General features: G+C 45.9%; 1 protein-coding gene across 3 annotated transcripts in view; it reads right to left on the bottom strand.

Moving 5' to 3' along the window:
• The window catches only part of ZNF423 (zinc finger protein 423), a 237,194-nt gene extending 214,787 nt beyond the window's left edge, over positions 1-22,407 (bottom strand). For all 3 annotated transcript variants that reach the window (XM_072873546.1, XM_072873547.1, XM_072873548.1), the window contains exon 1: positions 22,311-22,407. In XM_072873546.1, the coding sequence (XP_072729647.1) occupies positions 22,311-22,350 (40 nt within the window). In that variant the 5' untranslated portion in view covers positions 22,351-22,407. The remainder of the gene's footprint in view (positions 1-22,310) is intronic.
• Positions 22,408-23,863: the final 1,456 nt, after the last annotated feature.

Genomic DNA, 23,863 nt, shown 5'->3' with positions numbered 1-23,863 from the left:
ATACAATGTGAGAAATAATTAACTGCGCTGTGAAACACTGTGATAATTTCAAGTATTAAAAATGTAATCTTGCATATTAAAATGAATTTACTAAAATCAAATCAATAACTTGGTGTCCTCTATATTTCCTCCAGACAACTAATTTAATTAATCTTTTTGTTCGCTTGGATATAGATTTTAGATTTGCATTTTACCATCAGAAAATAGCTTGTGCAATACTACAAGATTTTCACAAAGCAAATACATTTTTACATGGATTGGATTTTATTCCCTCGGCTGAAATTTTGATCACTGAGCAGCAAGAACGCTGCCGTAGCACACAGGATGTCACTCAGGATGTGACAGTTTCCTCTTGTTTTAAACTACTTAAAAAAAAAAAAATCCTGCTCAAATTAGAAACAGAGTATTGCTTTTGATCATCAGCAGGAGAGACTGTGAGCACACTGGGCCCAATCCAGTTACTTACAAGCTTTACTTTTAACTTTGATGGAAATTAAATGGGAATTAATTTCAGTGCAGCAGAATCGGTTCCTTGAAACACAGTTAAGGTGTTAAGCCTGTGACTGCATTTGTGCTGTTCCCCTCCAAACCCCTGCATGCTGCCACAGCATCCTGACGCCCGCCCGTGCGCCCCACTTGGTGCTGCCATCTCCCCCGGGGCCGGACGCTGCACTGCGCCGCGCCCCAGCAGTGCTGGCACAAGGCCCCCAGCACTGCAAGAGCAGGGATCGACAGGAGCCACGCGCGCCTGCGGGGCAGGTTTCTTCCCAGAGCTGGACAGGTGTGAGCAAAGGAGAAAATACCCTGCCCAGTGCCTTCCAGAGGGTACGATAACACATCCCTCCCTCTTGTTGAGCTGCACTGACTTCGCTATTACTGACTTCTTTTGCAATACTCAAGTAAATAATACATGCAAATAAAAGAATCCAGTGGTGCAGAGGTTCAGACCCCAAATTGAATTTTGGGGAGAGTACTTGAAAAATTCAGCTCAGAGTGCTTTTTTCAGGGTCCTTCCAATGCCATTTTCAAGTGGACCTTAAATCAGCCGCATCTTCTCAACCTGTGAAATCTTGATAACTAAGCTTGAGAAGGTCACATCCCGTATTGCTTCAAAACTCACTTACCCTTGACTCTCCTATGTTTGTCTTGGTAGAACTTTGCTTGAGTAACTCATTTGTTGGGCTAACATAACATTTTGCTTGGCTTGCAAGCTCTATCTGGGTAAATGCACACTTCCCCATTTCATTTTTTGATCATTTTCTTCTGCAGGCATTTAATTGGCCTCACAAAGATGTTTGCAGAAGTTTAAATGAGGCATAGTTAGAGCTTTCAAAAATACATATAATTACACACACCTACAATTTCTAAAGAAAAAATAAGGCTACACAAGAACTGATCCTGAAGAGCCCGGCGGGAGATTTGCAAAGTTTCAGTTAAACACCAGCAGCTGCGTATTTGGAGCTTATGGCAGATAAAGAGACTTTCACAGAATTGGGCCACGTAACATTTTCATATTAGTATCATCGCTTCACTAACCAAATACACCGCAGTGCTGTAGTGACTGAAGCTGTGCACAGTTTGGGCAGTCCCCCTCTGATTATAAAGGTGGACTTGATCCAGAGCTTTAAGAACCCTTAGTGCATCTGTATGTCCCATCCCTCTCGGAAACTGTAATGGGAAGCTCAGGACTAGCAGTATCACACTGCAGCCAGCTGAACTCGGGAAGTTTTGTGGAATTCATGCCAGTGGAAAAGTCTGTTAGATGGGTACAAACCAAAGTCCTAAAATTACCATCACAGAATCGGTTGTGCACCCAGAAAGCAAGGCAAGAGATCTCGTCTGCCTAATGAGAGCAAGGGGGCAGAAACAGGCTCACAGCAGCAAAAAAAAAAAAAAAAAAAATCAAGCTTGTGCACAGAAAGGGGCGAAGGGACGGGGATGACGGCAGAGAGGGGAAGGCCAGGTTAACAATCTTCTCCCAAAAGAAGTGCAAGTCCTTCTTGGGAGCTGGAGTAACCAGGCAAGGGTTGAGGCAGGAGGCAGACTGTATGTCAGCTGGGGCGTAAAGCATTGCAAAGAGAAAAAAAATAAAAAGGGAAAGGAAAGGAGGACTTGGCTGGACAAAATCTAATCCTTCTACTATTAGGGATTACAGGACCTCTGGGTCAGCAGCAAGTTGAGATCAGCTCTACTGCAACTATCTGTGCTGTGATGAGAGCTAAAACCAGAGCGAATAAACCCGAGCAAACAGCAGGTGCCACTTCATCGCTCCCGGCCCCTTCCCTGCCGAGCCCAGAGCAAGATGCACAGGAGCACCGAGGCACTCGGGAACTGAGTAGGGGGACACCGGCCATCTCCAGGGGACCTTTGCCTACCCTCCATAAATATTTTGCAACTTCGAAAGTCAGCGGAGCCCACACCTGTCAGCAATCCCTGTAAACAGAAGAGACCCCGATAGGAACAGGCAGATCTTTTGTCTATGTAACAAGAGCCCAAAAGGAGGAGCGAGGGTGGCAGGCGAGCCAGGGCGGCACAGCAGCCCCAGCAACCGCAGCGGACATCTGGGCAGCCCTCCTGCAGTAACAGCGCTGAGGTGCCGACCCAGGGAGGGGGAGGCAGAGAGACAGGACCCGAGGGGGTTTGCTGCATTATTCAGACCTCGGGCTGGCACACTTGCAGGAGCGGCAGCTCGGGTATGTGGAGCAATTTAGGTGGAGGTTGGCAGGCGTATCGCACACGGACTGAGACTGCAGTGCACTGACGAGGCTGGAAAGGGTTGCACTGGTCCAGCTCTTCTCTTTGCAACATCATTCGAACCCCGAGTGACACACGGTGCAGGAGCAGGAGGCCACCTCAGTCCCCTCACCCGTTCAGGTGTCTGTCTGCGCACGGCTGCTGGAGGGTCCTTCAACCCCGCCACCAAGCCCCTCCAGCAGATGGCCGCCCCCCGGCCTCACCCCACCCCTCACAAAAAATACATAAATTCAAACAAGGCGGGGAATGACAAAAAGAAGAAAAAAAAAATCAGGATCATTTCAGAGCAGTACAAATAGGAGGCTCCGCTGGCTGCAGAAGTAACCAGCTGATGCAATTATCCTGGCAGCCGCCAGTAGACCATCTGCCCAGCTCCCGGGTTGCTGTTGTTGCAGTCTCAGCGGGGCTCGCTCCCAGAAGAGCGGGGCCCCCGCGGCCGGGAGGGAGCCATCTGCCCGGCCCCGGGCTGTTCATGCCGCACGCCGCAGGGGCTGGCCCCGGAGCCAGCCCGCTGCCCAACAGCCTCCAGGGTACGGCCATGTGTGGCCACTCATGGCCAGGGCTCAGTGGCCGAAATGGGCAGCTGTGCTTTATTTTCTGCAGGGTATTTGCTTGCTCTCCCTTGCCTGCACGCAAACCAGTTGCGTGTTTGGAGCATCTTTGTGCCTGCATGTGTTAGGGTTTACTTGGTGTGCATGCAGGGAGACTGGGACATACCCTGTCCTGCAGGGAGGTGTGGGGACACTGAGGAACCAGTGACATCCACCCCATCCCACAGGGCTGCCCCGAGGCTGACCCCCACTTCTGTACCCCATGATTTATACCACAATGAGGGCAGTCACTGCCACCTTCATTTCCATTTTGATGCCTTTGTCATTAAAGCACAAGTAGAAAATTACACCCCAAGGGGAAAGGACGAGAGCTGACAAGGAAACCTGACGAGCATGCAGGTCTGGTGACTTTCACTCCCATTTCAGGTAACTATCTTTGCGAAGGCACAGCAGCTAAATTTGACCTCTCTGGAGTTTTTGCAGTTACACTGAGTCTTCTGCAGGATATGGGAAGTGCCCTCCATCACCCAGGGGTTGTGCTGGGCATCGCCTGGAGCCAAGTTTCAGTAACAAGTCTGCTCTCGCTGACAAGGTTTCTACAAACTTGGCAGGCTCAGACTGAAAGAGGCAAGAAGAGTTGTGGAATTTTTTTGTCCTTTTTAACCATATCAAGTACGTACACCTACTGCTGCCCCAGGCTCAGTCTCTGGGCATTCATCTGCAATCAGTCAAACAATCCAGGGTGTCCAGTAAACTGGTTTTCATTCTGAATTTAAGCTTCCAGTCTATAAAAATTGTCACTTTTCCACCCCCAAAGTAATTGCTATTTAGAAAGGAATGAAACAGGGAGGGGCGCAAGGCTATGCCAACGCATCCCACTACCTCCCCAACACCAACGAGTTCCTGGGCACTGAGCACAGCAAAACTTGCCCATGGCCAATTTCCTGGGCAGTAATTTCAGGGCTGGCAGCTTCAGGAGGGATGCAGCCTAAGGGGCAAAGTGCTTCCCATCCCTTGCTCCCACTGACCAATGCCAGCTCCATCCCTGCTCTGCACCTCCCCACAGCCTGGTGCTTTCCTCTCTGAAACTAAAGCATCCGACCTGCACTGACAAGGCTGATGAACCCTTTGTAAAATAACATAATACATGGGTTTAAGTTATCAGACCACATTTACACTTCAGCTTTGATTTAGACAACGCCTGGAAATGTGGTCAGGCACACAGCTGAACTATTAATCACTTGAATAAAGAAAAGGGAGCTCTGAACACTACCAGGACTAGCGCAACCTGTCACCGTGTCCCCACTCCCATGTGCTGCAGCCTCTCCCCGCAGCCATGCCAGTACTGCCAAGTGCTCACCTGCGCGGGCTGCTCAGCATTTGCTGAAGCCTCTCCAGCTGATTTCAGGGGTTTCCCCCCCTTCTTTCACCTTGCCATTGTTTGTAGAGGTTTGGGACCACAGCTACCAGCTACTACCACCCCCTGCCATGGCTGGGGAACACCAGCTCAGACTGAACCACCACTGAAGGGCACATGCACCCACGCAGGTAAGGATGGCTGCATAAAACCCCGCTTCTGCTGGAAACCAGGCTGAAATGCTGCATGTGACCTCATTATTTAGTGGCCATATGCAGTGATGTAACCAAGGGCCAAAACCAGTGGCAAATCTAAGTCAGGTTATGCTCTGTAATAAACATCATCTGCAGGCTCTCCCATCCTGCACATTTTTCAAGGCCTCTTTCCCTGTCCTCTGTACCTCTTCCCAAAATGCAGCTGACAGCAGCAACGGGCAGGGAACACTGGAAGTGGAGCCGCTGCATAGCTGGGAGCCCAGTGCGGGGCCAGGCAGGGACCGGAGCACTGGAGAGCAGCATAACAAAGGTAAAAGTCAAGAGAAGTGAAGTGTTCCTCACTGTACTCAAAGGAGGCTTATAGTTACTGCTTCCTTAGCTTATGGCAATGCAAGTCTAGGGGTACCCAGACAAAAATAACTCCAAGTTTCATGGGCCACGATTATAGCCTTAACCATGGTACAGCACAGTACATAATGCAGAGGCACAGGGAATCGCTCTCAAATTTCAGCATGTAAATGGTTAACATTGCCCACTAAAAGTCCTTCTCATGTGTCGTGATTTGACCCCAGCCAGCAACTAAGCCCCACACAGCCACTTGCTCACTCCCCTGTCACTGGGATGGGGGAGAGAATCAGAAGAGTAAAAGTGAGAAAACTCGTGCGTTGAGATAAAGACAGTTTAATAGGGAAAGCAAAAGCCGCTCACGCAAGCAAAGCAAAGCAAAGCAAGGAATTCCTTCACTGCTTCCCATGGGCAGGCAGGTGTTCAGCCATCTCCAGGAAAGCAGGGCTCCAGCACGCGTAACGGTTCCTTGGGAAGACAAATGCCATAACTCTGAATGTCTCCCCCTTCCTTCTTCTTCCCCAGCTTTATATACTGAGCATGACATCATATGGTCTGGAATAGCCCTTTGGGCAGTTGGGGTCAGCTGTCCCAGCTGTGTCCCCTCCCAGCTTCTTGTACACCTGACAGAGCATGGGAAGCTGAAAAGTCCTTGACTAGCGCATCAACAACTAAAACATCAGTGTGTTATCAACAGTGTTTTCAGCACAAATCCAAAACATAGCCCCACACCAGCTACTATAAAGATAATTAACTATATCCCAGCCAAAACCAGCACGTCATGGTAAGGATTCAAGGGATAAAGGGGGTTAAAATAACTTAAACTGAAATCTTGCCCTCCTGCAGTGATACAGGCTGCTGTTAAAGGAATGTAAAGGAGATGAGGGATTGACGAATTTTTCTTTACAAGGAAAAATGATAGTTCTGATACCGCAGAAAAATTTGTAGTGCTTCCTCTCTATAGGAAGGAAATTCTTCTAAGGCTTTGTTGGCACTGTCCCTGTACTCCCTTCACTCAGCGGTTTTTGTCCTTGGGCCCACACTGGCGATGGGCCAGGCAGGAGGACCCCAGCAAAGGGCATCATCACCAGCTCCTGCTTATCCCTTGGTTCCCAGGCTGGGCAAGGTGCCTCTGCAGCACCCACGGACCACAGGGGCCGAGACCAGGGTGGCGATTCATCTTATTGCACAGATTGGAATAAAAAGCTATTTTAAGATTTGTATATGCCTTCAAATAATGTTCTCATTGGTGTAGTTACCAAGTATAAACTAAATAAGAGCTCTGTAATCTCTAAAACACAATACTTATTTTTTTCCAGAGGGTGGAAGTGGGGAGGGAAGAATGTAAAAACCAAAACAAATGGGTATATTTCTTGTGGGATCTGCACTACAGATGAAATGCAAAGCAAGTCTCCCTCTCCCCTAGAGGGTCTTTTTTCAAGAGGGAGAATAATAATAATGTAGTAATAATAAGCACTTATATAGCACTTTACATTTTCAAAGCGCTGTGTAAACATCAACTAATGGGACACGGTAGAATAAGTAGTGTCTAAAATGAGTTTATGTACTGCATTATATTTTTCTACAAAGTGGCTAGGACTTAAAATTAAATTCCCCCACATATTGATACTTGTGCAAATGGTTTTTCTTTAAAGAAACACAACAAAAACATTTTTGTATTAGTTATACTCCACAACCTGCATATTTCCAAATTCTGGCTCAAAGCAAACTGTTTAGACAGTTTCATAGACACAAAACACATTTTGTTTCATAAGAAGAATAGGTGTGCTAACTAACTCCTTAGGATGATATATCAATACACTTATAGGCACACGCCAGTGTTTTCCAAAAGAAAGTCACATACAAGATAAGAAGTATTTAATCAAAGGAAGTTTTTAAGAGAGATACTAAGAAATACAGAGAGCTGTTACTATTGCTACTTTGTGGACAGAAGAGCAAGGCAACCAGCGCCTTCTCAGTAAGAGATTGCCTGGCAAGGACAGAAGTCCCTATACTGCAGCTATAAAGCAAGCATTGCTTTCTAGTTTTTCCTGTTAATTCTGTTCTATAAAACATCTTCTAGAATAGGGAAGATGAAACAACCACAAAGCAAACCCAAATATTATGACCTGAACTATAATATTGGTGTTCCATTTCACTTTTACCTATCCAGCATCTCACAGTGTTTAATAAATTCACTCTACTCTCCAAGGGAGAAATGTTATACCCTCTTTGCATACAACCAAGATGGAAAATATTGAGATAGAGAGGAGGAAAAAAAAAAAAAATTAAGTGACACACATGCATTCATCAAGGAGCTGTGGTAGAGGCAGAAGAGAAGGTGGGAGGGGAGAAATCTGACTCCAAGTCTCTTCTAACAGCCTGGAGTATCTTACTATTTTGCAAACTTTTCATTCTTTATTATCAATAATTTGCTTTATAGCAAACCTAGGTGCTTCTGTTGTGAGCCACAGCCCAGCATGCTACAGCCATGTAAGCACAGAATAAAAAGGCTGCACAATACTGAAGTGATTGAGGATTTTTTTTTTTTCCTGATATTCTCAGCTAGGAATCAAATGCAAGTCAAAAACGGCATGCTGAATATATCTACCTTTAGGCATGCGCTTAACTGTAAGTATATGAGTAATCCCAATGGTTTCAGTTTTGGGGATTTTAATAGTTGTATGGTTTTCATAACTACAGGAAAAACCCTTTCCAACAAACTGCCAGCGTGACTCCCTGTTGTACTACACCACAATTACTGGAACATATTTGGTATTTCTCAAGAGGTTCAGATAATGAAGAATCCTCCAAATTTTCTATTAGCCCAAACTTAGGAATTCTGCATCAGGGAGTTAACAGCAGAACAGACAATGTATGTTAGGTATTGCAAAGGGGAGAGAAAGAGAGACAGAAATATTTATAAAATTTAAAGCTTTTTTTTTTAAAGTAAGGTTGTTCGAGAGCTCAGACTGCAGCCCAACCACTGCTATTGCACAAGCACGCTGAGTTATTTAAAGATCTTACTCTCTTTTATTCCTTTATACAAGACAACATTTCCTCATATTTTCACACCACAATGTTTTCCCAAATCTGAACAAGATTAATAATAAATAGGAAAACACACAAGAAACCACCCTATTTTATTCTTTGATGTGCTATTGGTTTAACATTGAATCACAAGCTTCTACTAAAAAAACCACATCAGTTGTTACACTTACAAGGAATTTTTTTTAAAAGCAAGGAAAGGTACAATGTTGTGGTTGCTTTGGGGGTTTTTGTTTTTTTTTCTTCTTGGCAAACAATCGATTCTTTTACTTCCTATGACTAAAAATAAGCAAACAAGGGGGGGGGGGGGGCAGGAAAACGATAGCCCTTCCCAGCAGGGAAAGCCATCGAAATTTGCCACATCAGAAATAATCTAAAGAACGCAAACAAGTGCAAACCACTGCCGCAACACTAAAGGCCAAGCTGGCCCCAGCTGGGTGGGGCCAAGGACACTGAGTGTCCTGAGCAGCAGAGGCTTTGGCCTTCGCAAAGTCATTGCCACATTACAACTCCAGAAACGTGAGCCAGCCTGTACATGAGGTTATGGGACACAGCAGTATTTCAGTCAACCATAGTCAAAATTCACTCATAAGAAAAAAAGCCTGTATGAAAAGTAGCAAAAAGAGCTGGGATTTACCATTGTGTCTCCTGTCATCCAAGCGTGGGAGACAGACCAGCGTCTGCCAAAGGACTGTATGGCATTTAAGTGCCAAGATTAGCAGGAGCACCCACTTGGTGATGTGTGCCCCATAGTGACACAACCTATGGTGCAAGCTAAAAGCAGAATAACAGATTTCCCTTTTTCTTGAGATACATAATCTAATTTCTTATTGGCATTATTTCCACTACGTTAGAATAAAGAAAACTGTTCTCCAGCAATGCTGCCTCATGCAAGGCTGCTGCCAGCAACTTCCATCAGCACAGGAGGAGTGAAAGACACTGGCCAAACTGATCTGTGGGTGCCTTCCCTCTTCCCTGCAACACGAGCTCTCTCTCCCTCTCTGCTTTGCATTGCTTTCAAAGCACGGCTGCCCACTCAGCTGGGATCCCCATCCAGAGACGGATGGGCAGCAGCGCCCAGCCGCTGCAGCGGAATACCATGGAGCACTCCACAGCTCACACCTCCACTGGGAGGTGGAGGGAGAGATTCTCCTGGGAACAGGAGAGAGCAGCGAGCAGCGAGCAGTTGTGCAACTTGAGTCTGTTCTTCATCACTTTCAGTGAACTTCTTCAGGCTGTGCTCATGTGTTTTTGCATCCTTCACTTCACCACAGATTCGAGCATTTGCTTCGACAACAGTCATTTCTTGGACACATCTGCAGGGGTTTTGCAATCTGCCCATCAGCCCACTGCAGATGTAGATGCACACCCACATCTCACGTGAGCAGCCACAGTCCAGCCTCCCCATCAGAGGCTCTTTTCAGAAAGGTTTGACCCAAACTGATGGCACTCAAACACTGCCGAGGAGGATTGCCCTGCCCTGCTCACCCTGCACCAACACACACCAGACCTGTCTGCAGCCAGCAGAGAGCTACAGGGTTACTTTTCTGATGGGCTGGTGGGTAAAATCAGCTCCTGAAAGTCCTTTGCTAGGTAGGCAGTGGGAAAAGGAGCCAGAAACAGAGGGAGAGCAAAACCCATTGGATCAGCACTCACCTCGTGCAGCAGTGGGCACAGCCATGGGACTGTGCCGGACAGTCAGGAGGTAAAAAACAGTTTCACAGGCTGAGCGTAAGGTAACAGCAGCCCTGTACCAACCAGGATTCATTTCCATGCTCCCTTCCAGAGGAGTTTAACATATGCCAATTTGCAGACTGCATTTAAGCCAGGGGCTGGTGTGTGTTTTTCCAACATGGCAACATTGAATTAAAAAAATCTTCGGAAGAAAACAAACCTTTGTGATGTGCCAATAAAAGAAAATCAAGTCAAGCCAGCAGTAGACAGTAAGAGAGACAGAAGAGTAGATAAATTCCCTCTAATAAGAGCACCAACAGCCTTCAGCTTCCCAAAGCAGTGGGATGATTCCACTGTGTCTCCTCCTTGCCGTCTCCTCGGTAGGTCCCACCATGAGCTGAGTGGCGGCCAAGGCTGGACTCCAGGCACACTGCCCCGCAGGCAGGCAGTGTCCCACCCCTTTCTCCCCTGCCTGCTTCCCTCCCCAAAGGCACAACTGACCTGGGGAGCTCTGCTAACACACTCCAGGGTTGTGGTTATGTTCTGCATAACTGCAAGGAGCAAAACCAGCAGACATTCAAGGGAGGAAAAACCAGTAAAGAGGCTTCCACCTGGGGAGGAAAACCTACCTGTAGATATTCCCTCAAAGCAAAGCACTCTCAAGCTTCCCAGGCTCCAAGGTAGGGGAGATGCTGTGGGAAGGGAAGCAAAACTGCTAAAGGGCCTCACTGACTTTTTCATAGGCTACAGATATTAGGAAGAAAACAGGAGAGAAGGAAGGCAGAGAGGACAGTGTCACAACGTTAGTTATGCACAATACCTTAATGTAAAACAGCATTATTTCCTATTATTATTAAATTTCAGCTGCCTAATCGATGCAAGCACTCAAATACCATGGTGAAGGGTGGCTGCCTCTAACTGGCTGGGGCAGCTATAACAGCAGCGTCTGCTCTCCTGGCTGGAGGGGCACTGGGAACAGCCAATTTCCCTGCTGGTCCTACAGTTGGGCTAGTTTTCCTTCAATCCATCGTCATCTCTCTGTAGATTAAAAAACAAAATTCTTGACTTCTACCTCAAGATAAGCAAACCTCAAACCACCTAATGAAAGCTAAGAGACAAGCTGCATTTGTCAGCTGGGATACCCGCTGTCCCCAGTGCTCAGACAAATATGCACGGTGGAAGAGGCCATAGGATGTGCAGGCAGACAACACACTATTCTCCAAAATAAAATCTGTAGAACCAATATTGCATTTTTTAAAGATTAACTTAAAGGGAGTTTTCCAACAGCACTCTGATTGATAGCACAAAGAAACAATTTTGCTTCCTTTTTCCTCAACATTGCCGGACAGAAAGCTTCGAGCAGCCCCTGCTCTGGAGGCAGCCAGGACCTCCCAAGCCACTGGAGACAACAGTTTCTCTACCTGCCTTTTTGTTTGCTCAGGTTTTGCGCTGCGTTGGCTTTGCTCACGCCAATCAGGCAGCAGCAGGTTTTAAACCACTGGTCTGATGTCTTCAGCTGTACCACTGACAGCTAGGACACACAGAACATTTCTTGGATGGCCGTGTGTGGGGATACAAAAACCTCATTTACAACTTGGCATCTCAAGGAGGACAGGGTGGTTCAGCAGCAGGTGACAAATTAAAAGCTCATTTTTCTATGCATTTTCTTTGAAGCCACATTTTGAATACAGACCCACTGGCAAGGAGGAAAAATCATAGCCAAGATGCCACTTTATGAAAATACGCATTTGGTCTTTGGGTGAATTCCTGGTGCATGTCAGAGCGCCCCACAAACCCCGCTCGCGGGAGATCTGCCGGCCTGCCACTAACAGCCCCGCCACTGAAGCTGCATCTTGCTGCCAATTGCAGAGGGTTTTTGTCCCCCCAGGTCTCTGGAGCAGCAGCTCCTGCTGCAGCCTGGGACACCCGGCTGCACAGCCTGGCAGCTCTGCAGGCAGGGCCTGGCAGCTCCTGCCAGGCGGCTCCCCGCTCCGCAGCACCCCTCAGTGCGCTGGAAACCAGTCACACCACGGCTCTGGCAAGCATCTCTCAGAGGTGGTTTTTTTTGAGACCCTCACCTTTAAGTTCAGGTTTATTACTGAATTTACTTACATTGCGGAGAATAAAAACAGAAGCTCTCTGTTGAGTGTTTATTTAAGACCAAAAATAGTAATAAAAATAAACCAAACGGGAGCTTTTAAACAAATCTCACTTATCTGTTATCAAGCAGGAAAGAAATTAGGAAAGAAAACACCCTTGAAATGAAGGGAATCAAATCAGTGGACTCATACACAAGCATTAGGCAAGACTCAGTGCAAGAGCCAAAGACAAGCACTCACGGTTTCATTTTAAAATGGCTCATAATATATTGTACCATACTCCTAAACGATGCTCAGAATTAGACTGAAAGTACTTCTCTATCTTTAAAAAAATCATCTCAAGGTAACAACTTTCTCACCTAGAGTTGCCTACTACATTCCCCACAAAGTATCACTGCCAGAAATACACCATTTTTGCCATATAAATCTAGCATAAACGTAAATAAGGTGCAATTCACACACAGCCCTCCTTCTCTACTTCTCCATCCCAGTATTTTCAATACTCTGCCACATCCCACATGCCCTCTGGGGGAACAGTCTGGTCAGTAAAAGCAAAGAAATTATAAAGGGCAATGCATGCCATTTTCCTAGAAATAAAGGAGGCCACGAGCAAATTACCCAACTGAAATGCATCCACAGAATTCAGCAATAAATAATACACAAGCTTGGCATTACTAGGTAATCCAGTATATCTTTACTCATGTGAGTAATCTAATGAAGCAAGAGAAATTTGAGTAAGAGCTTGAATAAGTAAATTAAAGCAAAGCTGCGTTTACCTATCAAGTAAAATAGCCAGAAGGCTGCTGCTTTTTTCAGAGCAGAAGGCAGGCTTGTGCATCAGAAAAACTTCCTTGCATTTTGCAACCATGTTAGCTGGTCTAACAAAAAATACCACTTATATCTCTAGATCTTCTCTTGCATGTACATGTGAACACACATCATATATTATCTGTATTTGCGTGCATTCACATAAGAAGTATTGAAAGCCTACTTTTTCCAGTTACCACCCTGACCTTCTCTTCCCTCCAAAACCCTGAACAATTAGGAGTCCTCACAGGCCAAGTTCAGATGCTGCCATGATCATAAAATAGTTGAAACTTCCAGAATTAATGACTGCAATCACAGTTGTCCTCACATTTCTCTATATTAAACAGAAAACAACTATAAACCAGATCAAATAGACTCCTCCAGACAGGAGAGCACTGACACTGTCTATTAAGAGCAGAAAAGCTACTTTGTTTAGGTGTTTTACACTTCTAGTGTTTTCTTTTCTGCTTATGCTTAATCATATCCTTTTCCATGGAGCTGGAGTCACTTTTCAGATCTGTTCCTTCCCTCAGTCTTTAAACTAAAAGTTAAATATAGATGCAGCTCCAGGTAAGTAAACCTCTGTGCCAAAACTTTGCATCTAATCATCAGGCACCCTCCATACTCAAATGCCAGCAACAGATTTCCTAGTTTCCCTATTTTATTTCCATCTTTCTCTGTTTAGCATTTCTGCTTCCCCAAGTATTAAGTTCATCCTTCTACCATGTGTTTTCTCTACATCTTTTTAGTTTTCCAGTTTTGGGGACAGGAGATTGAAAGGATGCAGAATCACAGTCAATTTTGCTCACATAAACCTGTACCTGCTTACCCTAACAGCTGTTAAACACAACCCGCGTCTCTTGGGTTTCCCACAGTGCCATCGGGGTGCTCCCACAGCACTGCTGCATCCTCTGCACCTTGAACCTTCCCAGTGCTCTCCTAGAAATGCCCCCAGCAGCAATCTCACAGAGCCAGCAGAAGAAGCAGGAGATGCTCTCTGCAGTATTGGATGCCAAGTGACTATTCCCATCAAATCTCTTTGCTTCTCTTGCTCTTTCAATTGCAATGCAAGAAATGAGAATAAAATTCCATCCCCACTAAGGTCAGTGAGAAATGCTACCACCAAAACAAGACAGAGATTTCACCCCATGGCTGATATAAGCCATGGGCTACTCACAGTCCTCCAACATCAACAGGAATCCTGATTAACACCATTAATCCAGCAGATTCAGGGAGCTTGGACTTACACTGTTGGCTTACATTGGAACATCCAATCCAGCTCCAATTACTGTCAAGGGGAAAAATTGCACTCAGCCTAAAAACTGCAAAAGTGGGTCCTAGATGCTTACCCAGTGAAGAACTTCATCTCTGCATTGCACCAAGCACCCTCCTTTCAAAGGGCACGGCAAGCCTGTCTTTATTAACATTACCTTCATTACCACTCAGTTCACCACTATGTGAAACAAGTTCCAGCAATCACCAGGTGGAGGCTTGGCTAACCTTCCTCAATGGTAACCCAGAAAAACCTCATCTCAGACAGGTGAGGATCATCAAGAAACTAGCAGAGCTGCTAATTTAAGTACCAGTCCTGTTGGAGGTTGCCTGGAGCCTCATCCCCATCTCTAAATTACCTGTAGGCAAATACTACCTAAACCCAGTAACAGCTTTTGTGAGTCCAATCAATTGAGTGGTTAAACTTGTACAGTCAGCAGACAACCAAGGGAGGCACATATTTTAATGGTAGATATAGAAACAAAGGAATTTTGATTAGCCTTGGGACTGGAGGGGGTAAAAATACTGGTTTAGGATTTTCCCAAGATATGCATATTAAGAACTTGTCTTTTTGCCCTCTGTGTAATTTTTTTTTAATATTTGGAAAGCAGAATTAGGCCACATTTGACCAAACCTCCAGAGCCTAGCAGGAGCCAACAGCGACTGGAGCACAGCGACTTGTTAACTCTTGTACTTTTACTCATAACAGGATTTCACTAGTGAGCAACGCATTTTCTGTAGCGCTATCAGAGGCTTAAACAAGCCATTCCTCTACAAGCAGGGACCTTTCCCTCCGCTTCACTTTAAAACCTGAATGCATTGTTTACTTTCTCTAATATGAGAAATAACTTCTGCGTAAAGAAACTCCAACTGTTACACTTCTGAAGCAGCCTTCGTTATCAGTACCAGACTCAAGGAGAACACAACTGCAGGTGATGCTACAAAGAGAGCCGAGATCAACCCCGCTAGAAATTGCCCAGGAGAACATGCAGGTAGGGTGGGTTTAAATGAGAGCACGACTGAGATTATTTCACCCCCAGTGTACCCAAGCGAGCCCTTCGGGTCTCCTGAGTGGCCTTTATCCAGCAAAGGAAACACTCCTCTGCCACAAAGGCTGCCTTACATTTGTACTTGCCACTCCACTGGGGTAGCAGTAAGTCCTTTACTGTTTGTTCAGCTCTTGAAAGTCCTGTAAAGCATTCACCATTCACCTGTCACACTGCACAAACTGAGCCCTTTGAAATGAAAATCTAAAAGTAAATGTGTTAGTCAACGGCTGCTGCTGCAACAAGCCTGCCCGACACCAGCGCGAGCCTTCAGGCAGGTAATTCACTTCAACACGAGACTGGCGAACAACAGTATGTTTTATTTAATTAGGATGAACAGAAGAGATAAACCTCACAGCAGGGCGGGTAATGACAACATTTCAAAAATAATTCATGCCCAGGTAACAAAAGGGCAAATTTCAATTACATAAGAAGCTAAAAAGTTGACTTAATACATCCAAGGGGGAAAAGAAAAAAAAATTAATAACTGTGCTGCATATGATTAACAAGTGGCATTTACAAGCTCTGCAAATTGGTCTTTCTGTTGCCTAATCTGTGGCTAGAAAGGAAAAGGTTTTCTTTCTAAGCAAATGCAAACAATATAATGAAGCTACTTATCACTAGATTCAGATGGGTATTGCAGTGCTATCCGAAATAAGTCATACAGTGGAAAGCTAATGCCACACACCAATTCACTGTACCGCAACGAGATTTGTGAGCCAGTTCCGAACGGCATCACCCAGTTTCCAACCCCATTGGGTCCCTTTGTTTGCATTTTAGAAAACAAACCATTGCAAGAGGTTGAAGCTTGAGCCTTCTGTAGCTGGAAATGTCACAAGAGACCATTTAGCCTCTGCACATCCTTCTACTCCCTAGAATAAAGCGACTACGATAAACCACCATAATTCACTGCTGCACATATATATACATCTAGGTGTTGTCAAGAAGACGTAGTATTTAGAACTCACATCACCTTATTTGTCTAAGAGAACAAGGAACCAGCTTCTCTGCATTTACTGAGGGACATCGGGAAAGAAAATGCACAAGAATATACTTCTGGGCTCTAAAAGTATGTTGAATAAATGCATGCGCTACAGAGAGCTCGGATCTGGTCCTCACTTGGCTCCAGCTCCCACCCACACCCTCCGAGTCCGTGTCCACCAACGCATGCACCAGAACCAGACCCTCCCCTCCACCACCACCACCATTTGTCAGTGAAGATTTAGCAGGAGTGTGTAATAGATTTTATATTATTAGGATTTCATTACTCCAGCGCATTTACTAGCATACAAGGGAACATAATAGCCATCCTTTTTCAGAGGCATTTAAGGAGAATGCTGATGGAGTGATGAGGGGCTGATGTAGGCATTTTTATAAGACAGTTCAATTATTGTGGGTAATTAATAATCTTTTGTTTAAGGGAATATTATAATACATGAAGAAATGTATTATCTTTTAGAGATTGCAGGCTAACGCATGAGACCAAGAGATTATTTCTTTTTTAAAAAACCCATGGTTTGCATTTTTCAAATGTTGTAATGAACTAAAACTGATTTCACAAATTGGAATTGGGAGGGAAGATATAAATTAACTAGTTCAGTAAAAATAACCGAGTAAACAATTAAGAGTGCATTTATCAAAATAGAAGTAAATATTAATTCTACGGTATGAGAAAGTATCATCATTCACAGAGCCAGCAGGTGAGGTACATTTTTTAAAACATTTACTATAATAACTGATGATTGGGTGCCACCCCAAGCACTTGGCTTAGGTAATTTGACCAGGCTGAAACCACTTACCCAGGTTTAACCTAAAAGTTAATTTGGCACCAAACAATAGATAAAGCCAAGCCAAAGCCCCATCTATGATAAGACAATTTGTATTTACACAAGCTTAACGCATCTACAAACCATCATTTTTATATCCAATTCAGAGGATGGCATGAACATCTGCTTTCACTTCAAGACATTAATTTTCAATTATTGAAGAAAAACAAAATAAATCCTGACAAATTACTGGTAACTGTGGAATCTTTTGTTACTCTATTAGTTTATAATAGTAATTTAGAAATCCTACAATTAACGTCCTAACAAGAGCTCTCTGATTATTTTTTTGCACATGTCATCTGAAGCAATTCAGCAGTGAATGATGTTCTTTAACTTGCACTGATTGTACACAAATATTTTTGAAGGAAAAAATAAGAGGCATTCTCCAAGAGCCACTACCGTTACATGGTAGTTGTTTTTCATCGATGGCTTTAGACGTAGCCTCACTAAAAATATGAGATTTCTGTTTTCTCACTGTTCATATTTAAACCTTTTGCGTTACCTTTCCCACTTTTTTCAATTTTTGGCCACGTTTATTCGTTATATTTGCCGAGACCAATGGGAACAGGCCACAATTAAAAGGTGTTTGCACACAGGCAGGAGTTTCAATCAGTAAAACCAGTTAAATACCACCCAGATCCCATCCAGGAAAGCATACCGGAGGGAGAGAAAGGCAGGAAAATGGGACTTGTGGAGTTCAGGGGAGAACGCTGCTAGGCTTGTAGCAAAATACACAGGCAAAAATTAAAAACTGCAGGCTAATCCCTGAAGGCAGTGCTCGGTATACTGCATGGATTCAAACGCTCTCAGGGCACCAGCCCCACAATGAAACACCAACATCTCCAATTATTCCTAATCCCCCAAAAGCTACACTTGATAAAGAACAATCAAGAGCGTAATCTTATTTGATATGAGTTTTATCAATTTTAGCTGCTGCTTTCACTGTATCAATAAAATTCCACCGAAACTTGAATGAACTGTAAAATTAAAGGATAATCGCACAAGTCTCTTGTATTTGGCAATTATGATTATACTTGTCAAAATTTAATTTGTAGAATGTACTGTTCCAGTACCTTCAGGTTCTTCTCTATCAACTGGGAAAAAAGGAAAATTATATCTTTAAGACAAGTATGAAAGACATTGTTACTTCCACAGTCAACTCTGTAACTGAGCTCCGACATTGTATAATTGACTTTGCAAGCAGAACAACAGCAATATAACAAAGAAAATGTCAGTGTTTTCACAGCGCTAATCTATAGCACTAGGAGGGCCTCCTGCTGTCAGCCAGAGCTGACAATACAATAGCTTTCAAAGGGATATTACCATCACGCTTTTATTCTTGACATCAATCAAGACAAAGAGAATCCTTTTCACAAGACATTCAAAATCAAACCTTTGTATGAGCAGATAGGTAAAACAGCATTCCTTTAAAGAAGATCATTCATAGCAATCAACTAATTGGAACTCAGCAAATGGTTGAAGTATTTTTATTTACTTTGCAGATAACGAAGTAGCGAGCAACCCCCCTTTTTTCTTCTTGACTGACACAAATGAGGCAGGTAGGGTGTGAATCAAAAGTTTCTATCAGCATTTTTTGCCAACTGAAAGCAAAAAAATATGACAGCAATTCTGCAACTTCAAGTAGGATAACAAATCTAGACTTAATTAGTGCATTCTTTTGCAAAACAGTTTGATTACTGACTAGCACATTTATGCATAAAATACCCTTGCAAGCTGACAGCAATTTGCAGAACTGTCAAATTCAGCAACCAAAGTGCATCGGATGCTTAAAACCTTGTGCCAACGCGAGACCAGTCCCCACAAATTGTAGTCGAGTAATTCCTCAATTACACTTACATGGCACTGGAAACCTACGAGTTACTGTTACCAGCATCTCAGCACTTCACTTTACAGAACTGCTTCCAAAGGCCCCAAGTTGTAGCATCAGAAGCTACAGTTTAATCGACAGGAATGATGAGCGCCTGCCTCCCTCAGCACCCACAGCGGACTGGGTGCCAGCTGCTCCCCGGAGCTGGCAGCACAGAACAAACTTTTAAGGACATTGGGGTTGGCATCACTCCCCACCATTTGTAACGGGGGACAGACAGTGTGTTTTGATGTTCACAACTCTGTTACGGTTCTGGGGTTCAAGACCACGTGGTTTTAATGACACTGAGTAAGGTACAACTCTTCCTTGGTAAGGTACAACTCCTACAGACAATGGATAAAGCCCTCAGCAGATGAGGTTACTGGCAGCAGGGCAAAAGAAGGGCCTGTGCCAAGGAAAATAACTTTCATGGGCTTCATCTGTGATGTGAAGTAAAGCTTCAGAGCAGGCCAGTGGTTTACTCCATCACTGCTACCACCACACTGTCACTGAAGCGTTTATTTTGTAAGCCAACAAAGACTCAATCCCTCCTACTTTTACTCCATCCTCATCGATCTGAAACAACCTTCCTTTAAGCCAAGTAGAACTTTGTCCCCAACCACCAGCTACAAGGTTAATATCTTCAAGTCTGCACAAACTAATGGTCAAAACAAATCAGCGTATTTTATTGCAAATCATAAATCCCACATCAGGGGAAAGTCCACGGCTACTGCCGGAGTTACAGCTGCAGGAATTACTGCAAGTTTCCGTCAGACTAAACCTGAGACCTGATAATACAGCACAGGGGCCACATGATCTGCAGCTTTGCTGGCATCCAGGTTTGGTTTGCAATCACTTCATTTGAAATAACATGCATCTAAGAGTTGTCAACATTCGATACTTCTGTCAAAGTCGGTTGCTTCTTTAATGTCAGGCAGCACTGCTCCCAGTTAACGTGCAGTCAACTTGCCTTTTGCATGCAGAATAATCCCTGTCATCACAGACACACACCGATTCTATTTTAGTGTGTAATCTTTCTGAATGAAAAAGGATGCACAAATCTCAGTAGTGGTTAATAAATAGCAAAGCTGCTATACAAAGTGAAATAAATACATGGAAAAGAGAAAAACAGTAAATTATTTTAAGCCCTAAACGTTACACATATATCCACATAATTTATGCTTGTTTTCTTCTCTGTTGAATTGGGAAACCTGTGACCTCAGAGTGCCTTTATTTATTACATCTCAATTATTTCCATGGAAACGTGTACTGTGGCAATCTACTGGGTTGCCAGCTCCCTAGACCACAAAATGTATATGACGGACTTTTTAAAAGCAGATGATATGGATGAATATAAGGAAAGGAAGAAATTCTTTATCCTACATACACGTATGAGTTGCCTCCTATTATCCAAAATTTCACCCAGATTCAGCTCATTCCTTAGACTCCCTGTTACTCAGCTCATGCTAAGACCTGTAATTTACAGCCAGTTTATGCTGAAGCTGAAAACACATTTTTTTGTGCCTAGAGACTACAGAAATATTTAGAATCTTTAAAAACTGGGCTTCACCCAGCTCACTGTTGCAAAGACCTTCTAGATATTTCTACATTACAGGGATAATGTTTCTTAGCTATGACTTGCCAGTAAGTTACCTGCTTCAATTCATAAAAATGCTCTTGTAAATAGTGATTAGTTCTGTATTAGAATTAGGGTCAAAATTTCATTATAAAGTATCAGCCCCTTGCGAGAGATATTGCCACCTAAAAAGTCATGAGGTAGAAAACAAATCACTAATAAATGGTAAATATCTAATGTTATTATGGCATGAGATGTCAATGTTTACTAACTGAGCTTCTAGAGCAAACACGGTTTTCACTGGCATAGAACTATTTCCTGAATGTTAAATGTGACACTTTAGCACAGACAAATATTTTAAACTCCAGAGGCCTGGCCACTAAACATGATCCCCTCATCTGAGGGAAGTCATGACCCAAGGCCTGCACCACTGTTCTCAAACTGCGATCCTTTTAGTTTCAAACAATGTGTTTCAGAGCATCCCCTAGAAATAGCTCTAGCTCTGCCCTTTCTTCTGCCCACGGACTGTAACATTCATCTACCAATTACTGAAGTAGCTCCTTTAGCAGAGATTGTCCAGGATTGCGGAGGGTCACAACGCCGTGCTGCAAACCTGCCCCACAGCACAATGCTGAAAGGTGCTGTTAGTCTGGGGGAAAAATGATTAAGGGTTTTGTATAAAGATGAAGGGCTGACTTTACAAAAACTTCATAAACATTTGAAGCACGTATGACTTACATTGCAATCATCTGTTAAATAGTGGATATTTCACAAAAAATATAAAATGGCCCTGGATGGGGTTTCAATTCATTCTTTAGCTGGTCGATTAACCGCATGCTAATTTTGTCTACCCGCAAGTTATTTAATTACGAACACTTTATACTTTTTATTTCATCTTTTGGGCATCCAAAGTTATGATCCTTTTGTGCTTCTACAACAAAGCCCCCAGACCACTGAGTTTGCGACTTCTGCTTTGTGCAGAGGACAATAAAACCTTACCCAACATCAGCTAACCTCCTCGTGGCAGGGAGCAAAAGGCTTCTGAAATCACGCCTTCCCATCTCGCACCAATTCACTTAAAAGTCAAAAAGCTGGCAAGGCGTGCAATAAGGCGCGGGGCTGATCCCGACCCTCCCTTTACGTTTCGCCAGCAGCTGTTTTCTTATGGAGGTAAACAGGAGGTTTTAAAGACCCCTTCGCTGTGGATGGTGAAGAATAAGCGAAGTTCAATGTTTAACCTTTATTAATGCAGCTCTTACTAAATCTGGCTATTGTTTCTTCAAGCCCAAGCAAGTTTTCAACCCTTACCTATCAAATCGGTTTTAATTCTCCCCTTCTTTCACTACCCTTACGCGCATTGGACAGCGGGAGGAAACAGACGGCGCTACTATTCCCAATCATAAAGAAACATTAATTTCAAGCTAACCGGCTAAAACACGAGTGTGCTCCAGTCCCACCGATGCGCCACCGCACCCGAGCATCACCGCGAAACTTTCCTCCCTCCCGCCTCAACGATGCTACCGGCTTCTTTCATCAATTATCGCGACACGTGTCGCCAGCGAGTCTCGGCCGGCACGGCGGTACCCACACACACACACACACACACACACACACACACCCCCCGAAACGGACGGCGGGCGGGCTCCCCACGCGGGGCGGATGCTCCCGCGTGGGGAGCCCGCCCGCCCGCCCGCCGTCCGTTCCGGGGGGGGCTCCGCCACCACCGGCCCGTATCGGGGGGGGATTTGCAATCCCCGCCAAGCCGGGACCCGGCCCTGATTGGCCGCGTCGCGGCGGCGGAGGCGGTGGCGGTGGCGGCGGCTGCCCGGGGCCGGGCGGCGGCGGCGGCGGGGGCCGGCGGAGGATGCCTTACCTTTCACCGAGCGGGGCTTGGCTTGCTTCCTCCTGGACATGTCCGGGCGCCGTGGCTCGTCCTCCTCCTCCTCGTCTTCCTCCCGTCCCTGCCTTCCCTTCCTCTCCCTGCTTTCTCTCTCCCCCCCCCCCCCCTCCAAACTTTGCGAGGCGAAGCGGCAGCAGCAGCAGAGGGATCGATTATTTGATTTTCTCACTTCTTTTGCCTGTTGCAATGCGGCAAGTTCAACTCCTCTTTCCACCCCCTCGGGCACCTTTTCCCCCGGGGAAAAAAAAAATTAAAAAAATAAAATCACAGGCGCAACAGTTGCAATTTTTTTCCTTTGTGTTTTTGTTTTTTTTTTCCTTCCCCCCCCCTTGGATGTGCAAATACTACCGACGGAAAGCGAGCCCGGCCCGCGCCCCCACCCGCCTTTTTGTTCTCTTTAAAGTTTGCAGGCGCCCTGCGGCTCTCAGTCCGGCTCGCACTTTCGGAATAATAATAATAAAAAAAAAAAAAAAAGAAAAGAAAAAAAAGCAGAGCCCTGCGCGGTGTCCCTGGGTTTGGGGTGGGGGAGGCCGCGCGGGGAGAATGAAGTGTCTAAACCCACGACGGGCACCGGCCCCGGCAATCCGGGGCGCTCCGGGGGTGCGACCTTGTTGCGATTTTCCTAAATCCTCCCCCGGCCGCGCTCGGCCCCCTCCCGCCCTCTCTGCCCGCTCGCCCCCGGCTGCCTCTCCCTTCCTCGCCCCCGCCGCTGGCCGGGGAGGGCGACGAGTCCTTTTTTATGCTGGCCGCGGGGGCCGAGGGGCGGCCGCCCCGTGTCCCCGGCGCGGCGCGGCCGGCCGTGCGCGGCGCGGAGCTGGGCGGGCGGGCGGGTGGGCTCCCCGCGGCCGGCCGCGCTCGCCGCCGCCTTCCCCTGCACGCACGCACTTCGCGGAACAAGGTAAGTGCTTCTTTGCATCGATGCCGGGGCCGCTAGCTGCCTCCATGGGTTATTCGCTGGAAGGTGGCACCGCTCCTGCCTTCATTGCTGCCGCTGCTGCCGCTGCTGCCCTGGGTTTTTATTTTCTTTAGCTCTCGCCAGCCTCCCTCTCTTTTCTTTGTCCTGGCTCCTTTTCCTCCTCCTGATCTTGCTGCTGGGGCTGCAGTGCAGACACACATAATAAAGCCAGGCTTGGCTGGAAATGTAGCTGAGTCCCAGCAGGAGGATGTGAGGAGTGGAGTCCCGGCGGGGGAGCGCTCTGATCCCGTAGGGAGCCCCGCGCAGCCTGCGCCGATCAGACGGAGAGAGAGCCAACAGCACCGAGCCATGGACGGCCCGGGAAATACAGCGGCCGCCCGCAAAACGCGGACCGCCGCCGCGGACCGGACTCGCCGCCGCCGCGCGGAGCGGCGCGGAGCGGCGCGGAACCGCGCGGAGACGCCCCCCCGGGCCCCCCCGCCCCGCCCGGCCGGCGGTGGCTCGGCGGCCGGTCCCGCAGCGCGCAGCCCCCCGCCGCGGCGGGTCGAGTTGCCTTTGATCTGCATCGGGGGGCGGCGAAATCTCCCCCGAAAGCGAACGGCTCAGCGGC

The sequence above is a fragment of the Ciconia boyciana genome, chromosome 9, assembly GCF_034638445.1.
Source record: "Ciconia boyciana chromosome 9, ASM3463844v1, whole genome shotgun sequence".
NCBI lineage: Eukaryota > Metazoa > Chordata > Aves > Ciconiiformes > Ciconiidae > Ciconia > Ciconia boyciana.
This window is presented reverse-complemented; position numbering and strand designations above follow the sequence as displayed.